Raw genomic sequence first — 18,555 nt, 5'->3', positions numbered from 1 at the left:
AGAGGAGAAGAGATGGGAGGAGAGAAAAGAAGAGAAGATTAAATTAGATTAGATTTAAATGATGCCTAGGAATGACATGTGAGGTGTCCTCTGGCCTACACACACACACACACACACACACACACACACTCAAACCAAACCAAAATAAAACAAAATGAATTATCAAAGTCCCTTGCTCATGGGTATGTGTTTACCGAGATTCCTGAAGGAAGATGAGGAAGGCTGTAATCTTTCTGTGTGACTCAGATACAATAGTCCAGATACTTTTGCTTTTGTAAGCCTTGGAGTTATGTCATTTTAATATCTGAAAAATATTTTCACCTGGGGTATGCATACACTGTGTGTCAAGCTCGTGGCATCTTGATATGCCCAACTCAATAAACACAAAGCCTCTTTTGAAGAAGCCAAAGAATGTGCAGAAGCAGAAAGATGAGAATAAATCAATGGCATATTGTTGGTCAGGGAGAAGTTAATTCCAGCCCACCCACAGTGACACACCTCCTCCAACAAAGTCACATCTCCTAATCCTTCCTAAACAGTTCCACCAACTGGGAACCAAATATTCAAATATATCCCTTAGGGGCCACTTGCTTTCAAATCCTCACATCTTAGGAATCATTACTTCCCCAAATCCAAGCAACCAAAAAGCTTTGACCCTTTGAGTGTTATTTTCAATTCAAACCATGATGTCATCCCTCCAGTGTGTTCTGCTGCGTTTTATTACTTCTTCTCATACCCCTGCGCCCACATACCTGCTCAGAACACAAAGCAGGCGAAATTCAATGTCATCGGATTTCAATGTTAGTACTCTGGAAAGAGCTCCCTGTCAAGGACAGAGAACACTGCTCAAATGATATTGTGAGTTCTTGGGAAGAAGACAAATGGTTGCTCAGGCCAGTGTCTGGAGATGTGCTGGTGTCTTGTTAAGCCAAATGCTTTCCCTTTATCCCATTTCATGTCCCCCCCCACCACAGAGAAAGCTTTTATAATAATGATAACAGTGTAGCTAATCTACGAGAGGCAGTCTCTGTCTAGCCATCAGTCAGTGGCCCCCTGACTCCTTGTAAAAACTCCTCACAGGTCGGTCATTGTCGAGCTGAGGACCTCAGAAGTTAGTTATCAGCAAAGGTCTTCACTCTGCTTACTCAGATACAGATGGTTGGCCCTGGAGTCCCGTTCTTAGGGGTAACATTATGCTGCCTGGCACATGTGTTAGGAGCCAGCCGCTCTTTTGGGTAGTGGGTGACAGAACTGGCTTAAGTGCCATCATGGCAGCTCGAGGCCACTAACACTTGTGTTCTGCAGAGGAGAACCAGCGTCTGCTTGTGACCCACCCCGATATGGCCAGGCTGCTGCCTTCCTTCATGATGTCCAGAATCCTGGTGATTCAACAGCAGAGCCTGGCCCTACTGCTGCAGCTCACCCAGACGGAGAACGGCCGGAACCAAGTGATCAAGCACCTTGACATGACCCAGTAAGCCTTGGTGGGGGGAATCTTCCTTATGACCCCAAGGTTATCATGAAATGGACAAGGTCAAGTTGCCCACCCCCCTTTCTGTCTCTGGTGTCTAGTTGCCATCAGATTGTCGTGAGACCTCATGAAAGACAACAACAGAAGGAGCCTTTGAGGGGAACCCTATCAGGAAGGTTCTCAGACCAACTCCTGGCTGAGCTCAGAACCACGGCCAGGTTCATTTCTGCACAACTATAGACCATTGAAGCTGCCAGAGGCAGTGTTTCCGTAGGCAGACAGAGAACCCAGCCTAGAAATGAACTTCTTGCTTCATTGTTAGACTCAGGCTCCATCCTGTCCCTCCCCTTGCTGCTCTTCTATTTGATGCAATATTGCTGGTTTGTTTGTCTTGTCCTTCAGCCATTTCTGAAAAGACAGAGCATCTATTAGTCAAACAAATGCTTTTCATGAGGCTCTTTCTGAGACAGAGACAGATAAGGATAGTGTGTGCCCGACTCTTACTTGGACCACAGCTTACCTGAACCACGGTGACTCTTTAATGTTTAACTCTTTTAAACGTCTTAAAAGAGTCTGTGCTTTTACCATCTTCACAGAGTAGACAAGAGAAGCCACACCAAGTAATGAGGCCACATCACCCAAATCTCCCCTGGTTCTTGTTCTTTGGAGCCTAGCCCCCACTCTCAGTTCTCTGAAAGAAAAGGGGCCAAATCTTCCTGGACTAGGCTGAATCCCTCCCGGCTGTCCATCTGGTGAGGAATTCATTGTGGGCCAAGGGCAGGGTGGTCGCCTTCTCCCTGCTCCCACTCAGTCATAGTCCCAGTGCCTTTCAGGAGAGGCCTTAGCGACCCTGAAGCCCCACCCACCAGGCAAGTGGGTTGCTAGTGAAAGCCTCCAAAAGCACGTGAACTTTTCAGGCGACTCTGCGGCCATCATCTCAATCCTGATTTTCTCTGAAACAATCTTTTGTCTCTGAACAACTATAGCTGTAGTTGTTTTATGACTTTTGCCCTAAACTATCTTTGAATTGCCATAATCTCAACTTGAACTTCTCCAGCGTCTTGGAGATCAGCGAGGGGTTGTGGCTCACCTTGGCCCATACAGTCCTGAGAACTGAGGGGGACCCCAGTGCATTGCCTTCAGCTCTACTAGTCTTAGTCTTGCTAATGTCCTTCTTCAGATAGGTAGGATGGAGGTATAATTGGTTCTCTGGGCTAGAGTGAGGTTGTTTGAAGCAAGACAGAGCATTGCATGCCTCTATGAGGTCTCCCACTTTGTAGAAAGCACTGGGATTTAAGATTCACACAGTCCAGTGCTTAATCCTCCTACGTTTTTGTTACCCACTTTTGGCCTGAGAGAGGCAGATTGTCTTGTCTGTTCTGCACACTTGGAATGGCACTGAAGAGAGATAGTGGGGAACTGGAGAGCTGACTTGGCAGCTAAGAGCATGCACTACTCTTACAGGGGACCTGAGTTCAGTTCTCAGCACCAATATTGAGCAGTTCACCATTACCCATAACTCTAGCTGTAGACCAGATGCCTTCTCTGGCCTCTAAGAGCACCATTTATATTTGTATAAATATAAATTCTTCATATTTTAAAAGAATTTTGGTAGGCTGGGCATATGGCTTATGGTAGAGCCCTTGCCTGGTACATATTAGGGCTCAGTCCTCAGCACACCACCCTCTGCCCTCCAAAATCAATCAATCAAACAAACAAACAGACAGACAAAAGAATATCTATGTGAGTTTAGATTCTTTTCTCCTGCCTGATACAAACAATTTGACTAAAAGGAGCTTAAGCGAAACAGAGCCTGGCCTGCCTTCCTTACTTTTCTTAAAAATAAAAGACTCAACACAACAACAGTTAGCTTGGAGATGCCATGGTCAAGATTTCTCTTTCCTTATCCCTGGGCAGGATGCCAAGCCTCATGTATGTGCTTTCACACGGTTTAGCTCCCGCCGGATCTCCCCTTTTTGTTAAGAAAAGCCAGTGCTTGCTTCTGTTTGATAGAGTTGTGTCCTGGACTACCCAGGAACATTGTGTAGGTTTTTGTAGCAGAGTCAGCAAATTGGAAGGGGGACATCATGACTGTGAAGCTGGCCAGCCGAGCCACTGGGCATCCCTAACTGATACTTGGTGAGACCCTACTAACACTTTAGTAATCATCTTTCTCTCGTTAGGGTAGATTGTTCAGAGTCATAAACAGAGACAGTAGTGAAAAGGTGGGCTCCATGAGTCCATTCTCTGAACTATGGTTCATCCACCGAGACAACAGCTTGTCAAGAGAGTAGAAAATGTGCCACAGGGCAAGATGAGGTGAAAAGGGAGAGACTGTCCTCTGTAGGTTATGAGAGCAGTTAGGAGAAGTTTTGTCATGGGGTGAGGAAGCTTATTGCTTATGTCTCCTAAGGCTAAATCAGAATGACCCTGGCTATTGTCTGTCCTTGGATGACCCTGACCGTGGTCTGTCCTTGGATGACCCTGACCGTGGTCTGTCCTTGATGCTATTTCATCAGCTTTCATCATCAAGACCTAGGAAACAGAACTAAATTGGTGGAGGACGAATCTGGACTAACTCCAAAACAAATTATTTCTGATGGATGAGCACTGGAGTACACTCCTGAAGAAGTCAAGGATTTGCAGGAGCTTGGAGACACCTGAGCTTTAGACATCATGTAGTCCCGCCCCATCCTGCATGAGTGCCCTTCTTCAAAGCCCAACCCAATCCATGCATGCTCCCCTCTGGGGAAGAGCCAGCATTTCCAGTGTCTCCATTAGATTTGGCCCAGGCAATAGGACAGCTCAGCAGAGAAGTCTTCCCAGCTACTTAGGGTGTGAGTCACCCCTTCCCACCCCCATCTATTTCCAGAGCTACCGGGACTATGTTGCCTATCTCATGGCCTATCCCACTCTCTGCCCCAAGGCCAGTCCAGAATATAAAGGGTCTGCAACAAGCATCAAATCTCACCTCTTCCCAGCATTATAGGCACCACACTAGGCTTTCCTAGCTCAAGTATCCAACTTCCTCTACCAATTCTCAGGGGATTCAGCCCTTCCCAGAACAATTTGCTAAACACACTCTATACCTTAAAAGTGGGTGCTTGCTGCACTCCCAGATATCCAATCCATAGGCTCTTTCCCAGTCTTATTGTCACTCCGCTGCCCTTAAGGTCTGGTCCTCTTGATCAGAACCTTCTCAAACTTTATACTGTGGCTGTCAAAAATCACCCATCCTGTCCCGCCCCCTCCGTCATAGCTTTTGTTTCTAGGGTTCCTTTCTAACCCCTCCCACTTTGTGCCATCATCCAAGCCAGGGACTCCAGGATCCTATACTAGCTCTTTTCTTGTCTGTGACTTGAAAAAACAGAGTCTATGTCGTAAAGATAAGATAACAACACACTTCTGTTGCTAGATCCTGCCTCCTTGTCTGTAAATAGCATAACAAATAAAATGTGGTTCTTTTGGGCCCATCTCTTTCACCTGAATTTTCTGTTTTAGCATAGAGCATCTAACCATCCAGTTGCTAAGTCTGAATTCTAGAGTTGACTTCTACCGCCCTCACTATGGTCATAAGACCATAGCTTGTCAGTCCTTGCTCATTAGCATCTCCTGGGTCTCCCTAGCCATGTTCCTCCTCTGCCCCTCATTCTCTCTCAGTCTTTGTTATACCTCCTCCTGTTTAAAGTACCTCTCATCCTGCCACTGCCTCAGCCCAGTCTCATGACCTTTATTGTCAGGACAACCACACATCTCCCTGATGGGATTCTCTGTCCCTCCCTGTGTCCTACCTCCTCTAATCTGGCCTCCATTAAACCAGTCAAAAAAGATGTTTCTAAAATGCACACTGGTCCTGTTTTCCTACTTAAAATTCTAAAGTGACTCTCCATTTCCCTTAAGACTAACTCATGAGAGTCATCTGGGGCCCGGCTAAAGTGCAATCTTCCAGAGATTTGGGGCTTAAGAGTAGTCTCAGAGTAGTCTGGGCACTGCCCTACGCCCACCACTACCACTCAGAAAGTCATCACATGTGGGAGAAGGTAGACCTTGGGGGTTAAACCCAAAGTTTGTAAAAGACTCTAGAAGGCCCATCATGAACTTTGCTCTAGTTCTCTCGCCTCCCTGCCATCTACTCTCCTTTTGCACCCTAAGAAGTAATGGTAAGGAGCTGATAGGTGTCCCAAAGATGCCTCACAGTCAGAGGGTACCTGTATCCGTGTGCCTGACACTGGCCTGCAAGCTTCCTAATGCCAGAACAGTGTCTCACTTCATCTTTGTGGTCCTAGAACCAACCTCATTGCCTCAACAGTAATCAGTGATAGTTTAGCCCAATTAGATGAATGAATAAATGATAATAAGCATCAGTGTTCCCTGAAGATGCAGCTTAGACAACACATATTGTTGAAGCCCTTTCATCTTTATCCCCCCAACACATCCTGCCAGGGAGACTCTGAGGCCCTCGGCAAGAATCTATTCTAGCATGTTCCTAATGCTTTCCTTCATTTTTTTTTTGTCCATGGGTCACTGTAGACCAGGAGCTAGGTGCCGAGCATTGCACACAGCATTGCAGAGATACTCAGTTTGCCGGAGGACACTCATCACTTTTAGATCTGGTGTGCTGACAGGAAGTCCTCTTTGGGCAGCTTGGGGTTGTATAGCTTTGTTCTGTCAGCTGAACTGGACTGTTTGCCCAGACTCTGTTTACGAACCACTCAAACCCTTGAAACTTTTAACCAAAGTGAGTCTCCCAACGCTGTTCCTCACCTGCAGTCTCCAGCTCTCAGTAGAGGACTCGAACTCTATTAAATCCACCTGCTATATTCAGCAGCCTGTCAAGATCTTGTTAAATATTTATTCCATCATCTGTCTTATTAGGGGTCCTCCCACTTTAGTTATGAGTAGATTAGGAAGCTTGCCATCTAGACGTCGTCCAGGTTAATGAACTCAACTGAGACGCAGCCATAGGGCAGAATACCAGAATCCCCTTCCAAGCTGGTGTCTGATTAATTAGTGAACTTTCATTAACAATGTTTGTCCACCTGGGGATTTACATGGAGTGCTGCCACCATCCTGGACTGACGGTGTCTACAGGTCCTAGGTGGCCATGGCGGATCCATCCTTTCCACTCTTCTTTCCCAGATGCTGAGGCTGGGCTGGGCTCTTTACAAGGGCACCTTATTAGAGATGCTGAGGGTCAGAAGATATCCCATTCTGAGTTTTGTGTTTTAATGGCTCTTTGCAGGCTGTGTAAGGCACTGCTGTCATTTCTTGACTTCTCAGATAAGAAGGCCAATACAGCCATCGGAATACTCACAGACTTGGCTCTAGAAGAAAGGTAATTGTTTTGTTTATATAAACTGACAGTTCTCTAACCTGTGTGGTCTTTGAAAAATGGCAGCATCTACAGAGACAAGACTAACCTCCACATGAACATTACAAGATTGACTAGGTAAGGAGACTGTGGCCATACACTCTCATCCTAGTCCCTCCAGGTGGAGGGTGGCTCCGTCCTCAGTGGGCTTGGAAGCCATAACACCCAGTTACCCCTTGGTTCTATTGATTCTGCATCTGTGGGTTCAATCAACCACAGATCAAGAGTACTTCTAAAACTACTTCAGTACCAAACATGGACAGACCCTTTTACTTATCGTTCCCTAAACAATACATGTGGTGAGTATTTTCGTAACACTTGCATTGCTCCGGTACCATAACTACAAATGATGAGAGATGGCTTGAAACTCCCTGGAGGTTATACATAGATTATATGCAAATACTATGCCATTCTATGTTAGGGACTTGAGCATCTGTACAGCCGGGTATTCATAGGTTCCTGGGGCCAATCTCATACAGACACAGGGGAGGATGACTACTGAAAGCACTGCTTCTTGCAGTAAGCATATCAGCTGTGGCTCAGGGAAGCCTCCTGCCACTTGGACAGTGCCTGGCCGGGTGCATAGTGACTGCTGGCAGGCCTGTGTTGAATGACTATGGGTGAGCAAGCAGAGAAGGAACCAGGAAACGTTGCCTCCTCTTGGGTTGCCAGTGGCGCTGAGCAGCTATCTTCTTCCTGTCTTGTGTTTTGTTTTCAGCAGCTGGGGAGGAGATGGTAAAAATCCTAGATTTTTGGAATAGTTACAAATTCCTCAGTCATTTCTTATGAGCATCTAAAATATTCATTGAGCACATTGTGAGTCTTGCCTGGAAATAGCCATGGGAGAAAGAGCTACCATGCTGTGGTAGGCTGGAAGCATGGAATACCGCACCAGTGTATGGCGCTGTGTGTCTAAGCCTTCGCTGTGACAAGTGAACATCCCTGAGGCTGTGATGGGTGAACATGTGTTTCCCACCTGCACTGGCCACATGGGACACACAAACCCAAATCGAGGAGGAAGGGATGCAGTCAACTCAACAGAAGCTGGGGGATTCCAGCAACTTCTTTGGACAAGAACCCTTGTGTGAGACCTGTTGTCTGATATCAAAGATGATTCTCTAGGCTTAGGAAAATTAAAGTCATGTGACAGACCCAGTGACTTTTAACTTTAGGCACTCAGAATGAGTTGTGAATGTGTACTCTAAGTCACGTAGCTCTCTGAGGTATCGCCTGAGATGCCAGCCTCCTGGCATAGTTTGTATCATTTCCAAATTAGCCTGGCTTATGTTCTCTCAACAGAGTACAAGTCTGGTTCCAGACCAACCTTCCAGATGTCCTTCCTGCTCTCACAGGCGCTCTGGTGAGCAAGCCCCCAAGTCTCTCCTCCATGACAGCTCCTTCTTTCCAGGACAGGGCTGTTGAAACACAATTTACATCCTAGCCCCCTTGTTGTCTCTCAGCTTGATTAGTCATTTATTCTCAGCTGGAATTTACACAGTTCCCAGTTATTAAAACAACTGCAGGCAGGACAAATAGAAGTGGCTTATGGACAGTGCAGGGAAACACGGCGTGTGGATGGCATCTTACTTGACAGTAGGGAGAGAGAGCCGCTCTCCATCAGAGTCCTCCTAGAACAAAGTAGTTTCTTCAAGACAGGGTGTGGCTTTGTCTCCTGGGTGGAAATCACCCCCCTCGAGACAAGGGTAGCAGTGTTAGGGATGGAGCAAGGGCTCTCCCTGGAGAGCATGCTATGTCTGTTGAGCCGTGAAAGGTTCAGGAGACCCTGGAGGAGCATGACTATACCCCACCCCAACATTGTGAAGCTGGTTGGTGGAGAAGCCAAGTGTATGACTCCATCCTGTTACCAGGGGGAATTTTATTGATGTCATGATGTGACATTGAGCTAGCTGCCTCACTTCTAGCCCTTTGGTGAGCAAGAGATAGTTCTAGAAAAACCTGTGGCATTGTTTATCTGTTGTCTGAGACACCTCTGAATCCACTTGTAGAAACGAGAGCCCAAGTTAAGCAGCCCTTCGGCCCTCTGCCAGTGCATTGCTCTGTTGGGAAACATCAGCGCTGAGCCTACTGCCAGAAGACACATGATAGCCCATGAGGAATTTGGGAACGCCTGCTTGGACCTCCTGGTATCACAGCCTTTCTCTTCAAAGTCGGTCTCCTGTCCTCTAGTGAGGCACTGGCTTCTAACAGTAACTCTGTTTGTAGGGCCCCGTTGACTTATCCCTCCTATAGCTATAGGTTTGGTGGGATGGAAGCCTCCAAAGTCCTCTAGATTAAGTCTCCTTGACCTAGGGAGATTTGGAGGTTTTTCTGATGGAACTAATAATCATCCACTTCCATAGCTCAGATTTCAGTGCAAACCCAGGGCCTGCAAATCCAGAAAGCCATAGCCCAGGTACCCGAGGCACCTTCTACTCCTCCTAAGTCAATGGCCATTCCTAGAGCTGGTATCTGTATTTCTACCATCATCCGAGTCCGTGATATAGACTATATAAGGAGTGTGGGTGTCTCGGGACATGCGTCTAGGGAAGCGGTGACCATGAGAAGCTGCAAGGCAGCGAGATGGTTGTCCTGTTTGGTTTCTAGGTCAAGTGTGAAGAGGACATGGACCTATTCAGAGAGATCACCTATACCCTCCTAGGACTCATCATGAACTTGTGTCTTGAAGTCCCCTTCTCCTCTGAGGTACAATGCTCTTGTCGCCCTCCTTGGATCCCTGGGATGAACTGCCCATATCAAGTTGCTTGATTTGCTGCCATAAAGATGGAGGCATGGAGGGATATACTGACACTTTGCTGAGGACAAGAGTCACTCTCATGTTCATTCAGAAAGCTGTCCACATGCCCAGAACATGCCAAGCCTACCAGAGGCTGCATTTATAGAGTCAAATAAATGTCCCCTGCTGGTCCACAACTAGAGGAGACAGATATGGAAGCAATAAAATGCACCCTTGTGGATATGAACATGGGTGTTATAGTTCCCAGAGAGTACATGGCTCTGTCTGATTGCTTGAAAAATACTCTCCAGGGGATTCTAACTGTCAGGGCTTTAAGGTTGCTTTTCCCTTATTCCCACGTTTGTAGATGTGGTTTATGAAGATGAGCCGGAAGTGCCTGTCTCTACTGAACAGCAAGGATGGAGGAATCTTAACAGTAAGTCTCTCCAAAAAATGGACTGTTTCTGACCTAGAACTGTTTTCATGTTAATAGGTCTTGTCCTATTTGTAGTCACCATCTTTGAAATCTCATTGACTCTGAGGTACAGGGTGGGTGTGATGCCCACAAACACACAAATGCCGAACTTTGCCTTTAATCTGAAAGTGTTTGGTGACCCCTCCACATATACATGTGAGCCTCGTAGAGTCCAGGAACCCAAATTTAGTATCTCTTGACTGTACAGTCTAGGATTTAATGAGCTGACACAATGCACCCTATCTCATTTATACTGTTTCAGGAGATCCTTTGGAGACATAGGCTAGAATGACTTTCTTAGTTCTGTTTCTGATATTTGGTTGTGAAAATGAAGGTGGTCCTGTGGTTAGGACAGAGGACATGAAGAAGTTAACATGATTCAGGAAGCCGTTGGCTGTCACTCTAGGATGTACTCTTCATCTACTGTAGCAGTGAAGGACCTAACACATAATCAGACAAGGTGACATCCAGGAGAGGTGTCAGAAAACAACCCTTTAAGACCTGTGGCAGAGGGATTGGCTTCAGACCTTCTCATGACCTGTCATCTACCTGAGCATTGTGACACATTCCTACACAAACACATTCACATACACACACATTCTCACATACACACTCTCTCACATACATACACTCACATACACATATACATATACTTACATACACACATATATGTGGGGATTTGCAGGCTGGTCTCTCAGCTGAAGTCTGAACCCCGGTGGTCTTAATTCACCTACATGACATGGTAGGTGTTCCTTGATGCTCCTGGAACTCCAGCCCCTGCCTAAGGTACCACCTCCCACAGCCCCCACAAGAGAAGCATGGTCAGTGATCACATAGGCAATGGCCCAAGCTTCTGACCTTCAGGCTAAACTCCTCCCCAGTTACCTAGCAACAGTGAAGACCATAAAAAGGGGTGTTCAGCCCACCACACTCTCTTACGCTGACTCTCACTCTTACCCTCTTACTCCTTTGTTCCTCTACCTCTCTCTTCTCTCTCCTCTTCCCTTTCTCTTTGTCTTCTCTCTCTCTCTCTCTCTCTCTCTCTCTCTCTCCCCTTTCTCTCTTTCTCCCTGCATTTCCATAATAAAGCTCTTAAACCATAGAGTCTCTGCTCTGCTCCATCAAGGCCCNCTGCGCACTCTGGTCAGTGTTGGGAACTTCTTCCCTATGCCCTGCAACCCTGGTGGCTTTAGCAAAGTAGCTGGGGGGGGGGCTGCCCCTTCTCCACCCACCCCCCACCGCATGGGTCAAAGGCAATGCCCACCTGGAGCCGAGTGGAAAAGCGCCTGGCAGTCTCCCCACGCCTGACTGACCAGAGAATAGGGAAACTCTGGTGGGGTGTGGGCATCTTTTCCCTTCCCCCACTTCTCCCCAGTGCCCCCTTGGGCCCCTTTATTTTATTTTGTTCCCAACACATATACACACTGACACACATACACTCTTATACATACACTCATACACACTCACATACACATTTACACATATACTCACATACTCACACACAAACATACACACACTCTTCTCACACAGACACAGACACATACCAATAATCATAAATAATTATAATTCTAAAAGCTTTTTTTAAATGAAATGAAAACTGGCAAGTAAAGCAAATGAAATCTCCCAGAAAGTCAACCCAAAAGACAGAGAAAGAAAAAGATAACTGAGAACTGCAATTCCACAGGCCAGTCCTGGAAGTGGGGCACTCAGGAAGGACTGACTCTCGGGGCTGAGCCCTGTGCAAAGCTGAGCTACACTGAGCCTCTGTGCCGGGAGGCGTTATTTCCAGCCCTTTGAGCTGCCTGCCTGTCAGGCTTATTAAAAAAGAACCATGTTCTCTATGTGTTCTTTGCCCATTATATCATTTAAACATTGAGGAGTAAGATTTGCTTCCAATACTAATGATTGCTTTTACCTGTGAAACTCCCCCTCGTTAACTTTGGAAGTCGCCAGCATTTCTGGACTGGACGGGGTGTCTAAGCATCCTCTTTGTGTCCCCTCAGAGAGCAGCAGGTGTTCTGAGCCGAACCCTTTCTTCCTCTCAAACCATTGTGGAGGAGGCCCTGGCAGCAGGAGTGGTCAAGAAAATGATCAAATTCCTGAGGGTAAAGTAACGGCACCTACTCACAACGTCTTAACTGTCCAGAGATCACCTGTACAACTCAGAGGGCAGGAGGAAGGTGGGCTGTTCAGTTAACATGACAAGATGCCAACTCTGCCCAAATAGAGAGCCAAGCCTTCCATCTGTCCCCGAGCAGTGACAAAGACCTTTGAATGAATAAGCTAATTGTTCTTTGGCTATAGTGGTAAAAACGGCTTGCCCTCCATACCCAGCTTGAAACGTGCAGCCTCTGTCCTTGAACAAAGGTGCACTGAACAGCTTTTGGCAAGGTCCCATAAGGCAATTAATTTGTTCATGGATTTCTGGTACTTTCTGTCCTTATCCGGAGTGGACCAGTTGTTAACTCCATTTGTGAGCTTCAGAGGCTGCAGAATTGTCACGTGACCAGAGGATGTTGGAATTTCCCCGCATGAAGTAGGTGCAGTGAATCCAAGTGAGGAGTTAGATCCACCTGCAAAGCCACAGGGACTGTTGCCTCTAGATCCCACCCGTGCGCTGCAAGGCCCAGACACTCACGTTACTGATGCAGTGGTACTGAAGCAAGCTCAAGCTGGGGAAAATGCTACCAAGCAGGGCAGATGACACCGGGGCAGGGTGAAGGGTCTCAGTGAAGACCGACACTTGGTCAGCGCCTGTCATCATCCCTACGGCTTTGGCACTATGCCAGAGAGTGCTGGATGCATCCTCACGCATACGCATACATCGTAAAGACCCTGATATTATGGGTTATGCTTGCATAATTGTAACCTCTTATGAGGATCTCAGTTGGTGACACTTCACAGAGATTATCAACCCTTACTCTCCAAAGCCAAAGGATGGGGGGCAGGGACTGGCATTTGCTTCCTTTTGGGAAAACATCAGCTACTGGACAGCCTCACTGTTGGCTAAGCCAGTCTCTAGTAAGGCCTTTCAGTGAATGGCATCAGATGTACAGGCAACAGACCTACGTCGCCACCCTGGGCATGGATTAGGTGGACAGCTGGGTACAAGTGACCTCCGTCCTTGCTCACCTATGAAGCATATGTCATACTTCATCTGATCCTCTTACAGATGCCACAGAGGCCACTGGCACTGTTATAGTCACTGAGGTATCTGGGCAAGAATGGCTAGACCCTTGATCTTATGTTTCTGATTTTGTTCTGCAACCTAGATGGGAGGCCAGACTGCATCACGTTATGCCATAAAGATACTGGCTATCTGCACGAACAGCTGTCATGCAGCTCGGGAAGAGGTAGTGAGACTTGATAAAAGTAAGTGATGGTTTCATCATGGGAGCCCAGGTATCAAAGGGGGATCCACCCTGGGAGCTGCAGAGAGAATGGAGGCTGAGGAGGAGGTGGGGAGACCTAGACAGCGGGGGCTCCCTCCCTTGTAGTGTTTACACAACAGGATGTCAGTTCACCTCCCGTCACAAAGTGTCTCCTTGGCCTTTGGTCTGTGCTTCAGTAAAATGCCAGGCAGCACAAAGATCACAGGGCAGAAGCTGGACAACTTCCCCACCCGTGACGCTAGCCCGGACTTGTTTCTATAGTGATGCTGGAACCGGCTGAGCACCGGCTCTCCCTGTTCTTGGATGGAGGGAGGAATCGAAGCACATTCAGTCCTAAGATTAGAGCAAAGGGACTTTCAGCATGGAGGCCAACCGAATTCATTAAGACTGCTTTAGACAGTTAACCTGAAGAGTGTTGATGTCACTCCATCCTAAGATAGATGTGAAGGCAGCAGAGTTACCATGTGACCAAAAACTTCTCTAATTTTCCTACAATCTAACTTAAACTCTAAATCCACTGTAGCTCTTCATGGGGCATTGGGGGGCGGTGGTCCAAGTATGGGAAGATTCCTAATGTTCTCTATACCCCCAACTCTCCTCCTCCTCCTCCTCCTCCTCCTCCTCCTCCTCCTCACACACTGACTGACTGGATGGGGCCCACAGAGATCAAGAACTTTCCTTCTGAAAAGATACATGCCTCTCACTCAGGCTGGCAGGTGATGTAGAGTGGGGGGAGGGGGTCTTGGAAACAATTTTCTGACACTCAAAACCATTTTAAAGACGAAGTCTCTTTCTCAGTTGGGGCTTCATTGCTGTGAAAAGACACCATGACCACAGCAACTCTTAGAAAGGAAAATATGTAACTGGGCTGGTTTACAGTTTTCAGAGGTTTAGTCCATTATCATCGCAGCAGGAAACGTGGCAGGGTGCAGGCAGACATGGTGCTGAAGTACAAGCTGAAAGCTCTCTCAATCTGCAGGCAAGAGAAAGGGATTATGTATCATCCTGAGCAAAGCTTAGGCATAGGAAACCTCAAGCCCACCCTCACAGCAATACATTTCCTTTAACAAGGCTACCCTTTCTCCAACAAGGCCACACCTTCTAAGAGTGCCAGGCATTCACACACATGAGTCTATGGGGGCCATTCCTATTCTAACCACCACAGTCTCAGATATAGCTCTAGCTGATCTATAACTTGTTATGTAGATCAGGCCGGTCTCAAATTCACACAAATCTCCCTGTCTCTGCCTCCTGGGTGCTGGGATTAAGCCATCATGTCCAGCTACGCAAAGCAAGTTATCCCACAGTACAAAACTACAGGGAGAGAGCACATATTTCCCCAAGTTTCTGAAGAAGCTTGCCACCTGCCCCTGCAGCCTTCCCTGCCCTCCTGCAGCCCCTCTGCTCTCCTGCAGCCTCCCCTGCCCTCCTGCAGCCCCCCACCCTCCTGCAGCCTCCCCTGCCCTCTTGTCAGCCCCTTGAGTTGGTCCGTCGCCATTGCTCCCTCTGCCCATGTTTCCCTGTAGAGTTTGACCTTTTGATGCTGCTGCTGGCCTCTGAGGATGAAATTCTGGCGGGCAATGCTGCCCTCTGCCTTGGCAACTGCATGGAAGTGCCCAGTGCAGCCCTTTCCTTGCTGAAGACGGACATCGTGAGGGTGCTCTTGAAGCTGGCAAGCAGCGACTCACAGAAGACAGGCATACAGCTGAACGCAGGCATTGCCCTGGGGAAGCTGTGCACTGCTGAGCCCAGGTTAGTGGTGGTCACCGCTGAGCCAGGCCACCCAAGTGGTGGAGACATCTCAGAAAGAGTGGGGCAAGCCAAGTACTGTGGGAGGAACCATGGAGATACAACCTCCTGCCTTGTGTGCAGTTCTCTCAGGGTCCCCATGAGCTGTGTCTCTAGGAGAAGGATCCTTCCTGTGGGGGGGGGGGGGGGGGGGGAGGGGGAGGGGGCGGCGGATCACAACCTCCAGCCTGAGAAACAAAATGCTTTTGACAGGGTTTGGTCCCAGGCACATGGTCACCATCTGGTCATCCATCCCCACCCCCCAACCGGCTCCATTTCATTTTCTTCTTTCTCTCACACATTCTGGTCCTGTCTCTTCTTCTTCCTCTATTATTGAGCTTTCTGTCACTATGACAAAAATGTCCATTTAAAGGAAGACTTATTTTGCCTGATGGTCTCAGGGGCTTTTTCGGCCTCTGCTCACATGTGTCTTTAGGCCTGTAGCAGGGCTGTGCCTCATGGCAGGTTCATGCTACAGAGGGGAGCCATTCATGTCACAGTGACCAAGAAGCCAAGAAAGATACCAGAAGGGACAGGTTCCCCAACTCCCTTTTGAGAACACCCCAGTGACCTAAATCCCTCCCCATTAGGCCTAGCACACTAAAGCCTCTGTCATCTTCTGACAGTGCCATTCGACAGTGCATGGACCTTTGAAGGACATTTAATATGCAATCTATAACCTCTCTGTATGTCTCCGCCCGTGTCTCTTCTTTGCCCTCCTCATCTCTCTCTCAATATCCCTGTCTCCCCTCCTCTATCTCCCACCCTTCCTTCCTCCCTCCCTCCATCCTTTCTTTTCTTTCTTCACTAGTTGGCCTAGAACTTGCTTTATAGCTCAGGTGGATCGCAATCCCCCTGCCTCTGCCTCACCAAAGCTGAGATTGTGGCTGTGCACTACCATGCTTAGCGCCTCATCTTTTCCTTTACTTTTCTGGACCAGACTTCTATTTTTTTGCTGATGAATTGGCTTGTTTATTGATTGACTTGGCTTTAAGCAAATGGAAGACTGGACAGTGCCAGTACCAGTCTCCTGCTGGAGAGACAAGACTGCAGATCAGCATGCCCGAGGCCAGCCAGCAAGCCATCATTTACCTGTCCTGGCTCTGCTACATGCTTAACCATCCCATAGTGTGTGTTTCATCCTGGCCCTGCTACATGCTTAACCATCCCATAGTGTATGTTTCATCCTGGCCCTGCTACATGCTTAACCATCCCATAGTATGTGTTTTGGGGTGTTTCCCCATGGCTGTGCCATGATCCATTGCACAGAAGTAAGGGAGATCTTGAGGATGGGGTTCAATATGGCTCCTGCCTTACAACTGCACGCCTCTCTTTCCTTCCCCTGGGAAACGAGAAGGCTGGTTTGGTTGTCACTGAAAGCTCTTTCAAGTTCTCTCTGATCAAGTGGAAGAAAAAGAGAAAACCTTTTTTTCTACAAAAAGAGAAACCCATTACTAGGATAAGTTCAAAGTGGCCCCCTGCTGGGGTGGGATGGAGGGCTTTCCTAAGAGCACAGCTTCATCTGACCGGACCCGTCACACCTGACACTGAGTGTTCCCAGTATTGTGTGGGTTCCCCCGGAGTCCGACTACTCTCTTTGATCTTTAGGGCTCTCCAGTGCCACTGTCACTTTCCCTTTCCCTCGAGTGATCAGTGCATGGCCAGCATCCATCTGCAGAAGGTGGCTGTGAAGTGTGACATTTATTAACCTGGATTCTGCATCCTGCTCCACCACAGGTTTGCTGCCCAACTGCGAGAGCTTCACGGGATACAAGTTCTCAACTCTACAATGAAACACTTGAAGGATTCTTGAGAGACACAGTGCCAGTGTAAAAGCCTGTGAGCGCGCGCACACGCGCACACACACACACACACACACACACACACACACACACACACACAAAACTGTGGGTCAGGCGTCACTGCTCTGCTAATAAATTCTTCTTAAATATCTAGCTCCAAACTTGGATGTCTGCTGGGTTTTCACGGGGAGGAAGAGAGCGGGTGGCTACCACAGTAGAAACTGCTGCTCTAGCAACTGATGGACGCTCTGCATCGTCTCCCATGCCTGTCACCTGCTCCTTCATGTGCTACTGAGGCTGGAAAACAGCCAAGCAAAAGCCTCATTCCCCAGGCATCCTTGCAGCAACACCACTACATGAGAACTAGATCCTGAGGGAACCATCGGGGGCGTTTGGCACTGACACCTTAGCATCCGCCTGCAGCTCTCGGCCCTGTAAGAGACTGGTGGTAGCACTAGGGTGGCAGCAGCTACCTGAATCCCAGCTGCATCTGTGGCATGCGCTCTTGAATCCAGTGGGTTAAGCGGTGATGGGCGGCTTCCCTGACAAGGGAGATATTTCTAGTCCTGGGCCTGGGGGTCAGCATTAGCATCTGGCTGCGTTTTTACAAGTACCTCATGTTAGGTGTAAGATGGTTCTGGACTCACCGTGCGGGAACACAGGCTTTTATTCGCGGATACCCAAACCATGTACATTTATGTCCCGAACCCATCCCCCACACTCCTGCTTAGCTCATTCTTAAAGGCACTGGTTCCTTCTCATCGCCCAAAGCCAGGACCACCTGAGAACTCCCAAATGAAAGGTTTAATAACTAACAGTTCTCTGATTTCTCAGTTCAATAGTTGATCAGACAACTTCAGGGAAGGGACAGGAGCTACATTTGTTCAGTGAAACGTATGAAACTCCAAACCAAAGCGCTCAGAGGGGGTCCCTACTTCCTGCCTGCTGTGTTTCTGGGTGAGTTGCTTAACCTCTCCGAGCTCCTCTGCTCCATCCGGAAAACAGAATAATATAGATCCAACCTACCTAGTCTGTGAAGGTTATATGAGATCTAGAAGATTCTCCCGGAGATCCCTGAGTGAAAAGCTTGGTCCCCAGCTCAGTGTTATTGACAGGTGGTGAAAACTTTGTTAGAGCCTAGCTAAAGATATTTGGATCACTGAGAGTGTGCACTCAGAAAGGCTTGTGGGGTCTTGGTCTCTTCTTCTAATAGGCAGTTTGTTTTGCACCCTGTTCCTACCACGAGGTTTGGGTCTCCCTAGCAGAAGCTTTAAAGTCACGGATCCACCTAGTGACAACCTAAAGCCTTGAAACCTGTGAGCCCAAATAAACCTTTTCACTCTATAAGTCCATCGTTATGACTACTTGTTACAGTAACAGAAAGCTAGCTGACATTAGAGCTGAAGGTATATATTTTGGGAGCTACACAACTGCACAAACATGACAACTGCCATCTGAGGCTGGAGACCTTGACTGACATCCTCTGTACTAAGGGGTTTACTTTGAGATTTCGGCAGTGGGT

General features: G+C 47.8%; 1 protein-coding gene across 1 annotated transcript in view; it reads left to right on the top strand.

The window, feature by feature from the left end:
• The window catches only part of Ttc12 (tetratricopeptide repeat domain 12), a 50,043-nt gene extending 32,908 nt beyond the window's left edge, over positions 1-17,135 (top strand). Inside the window, exons 13-22 of the mRNA XM_021207895.2 lie at positions 1,306-1,474; positions 6,714-6,806; positions 8,142-8,202; positions 8,849-8,986; positions 9,447-9,545; positions 9,944-10,012; positions 12,055-12,156; positions 13,324-13,423; positions 14,970-15,195; positions 16,969-17,135. Coding sequence (XP_021063554.1) covers positions 1,306-1,474; positions 6,714-6,806; positions 8,142-8,202; positions 8,849-8,986; positions 9,447-9,545; positions 9,944-10,012; positions 12,055-12,156; positions 13,324-13,423; positions 14,970-15,195; positions 16,969-17,044 — 1,133 coding nt within the window. The 3' untranslated portion in view covers positions 17,045-17,135. The remainder of the gene's footprint in view (positions 1-1,305; positions 1,475-6,713; positions 6,807-8,141; positions 8,203-8,848; positions 8,987-9,446; positions 9,546-9,943; positions 10,013-12,054; positions 12,157-13,323; positions 13,424-14,969; positions 15,196-16,968) is intronic.
• The last annotated feature ends 1,420 nt before the right edge of the window (positions 17,136-18,555 follow it).

Source organism: Mus pahari, chromosome 10, assembly GCF_900095145.1.
Source record: "Mus pahari chromosome 10, PAHARI_EIJ_v1.1, whole genome shotgun sequence".
Taxonomy (NCBI): domain Eukaryota; kingdom Metazoa; phylum Chordata; class Mammalia; order Rodentia; family Muridae; genus Mus; species Mus pahari.
Note: the sequence above shows the minus strand (reverse complement) of the source record. Positions and strands in the feature narration are given on the sequence as shown.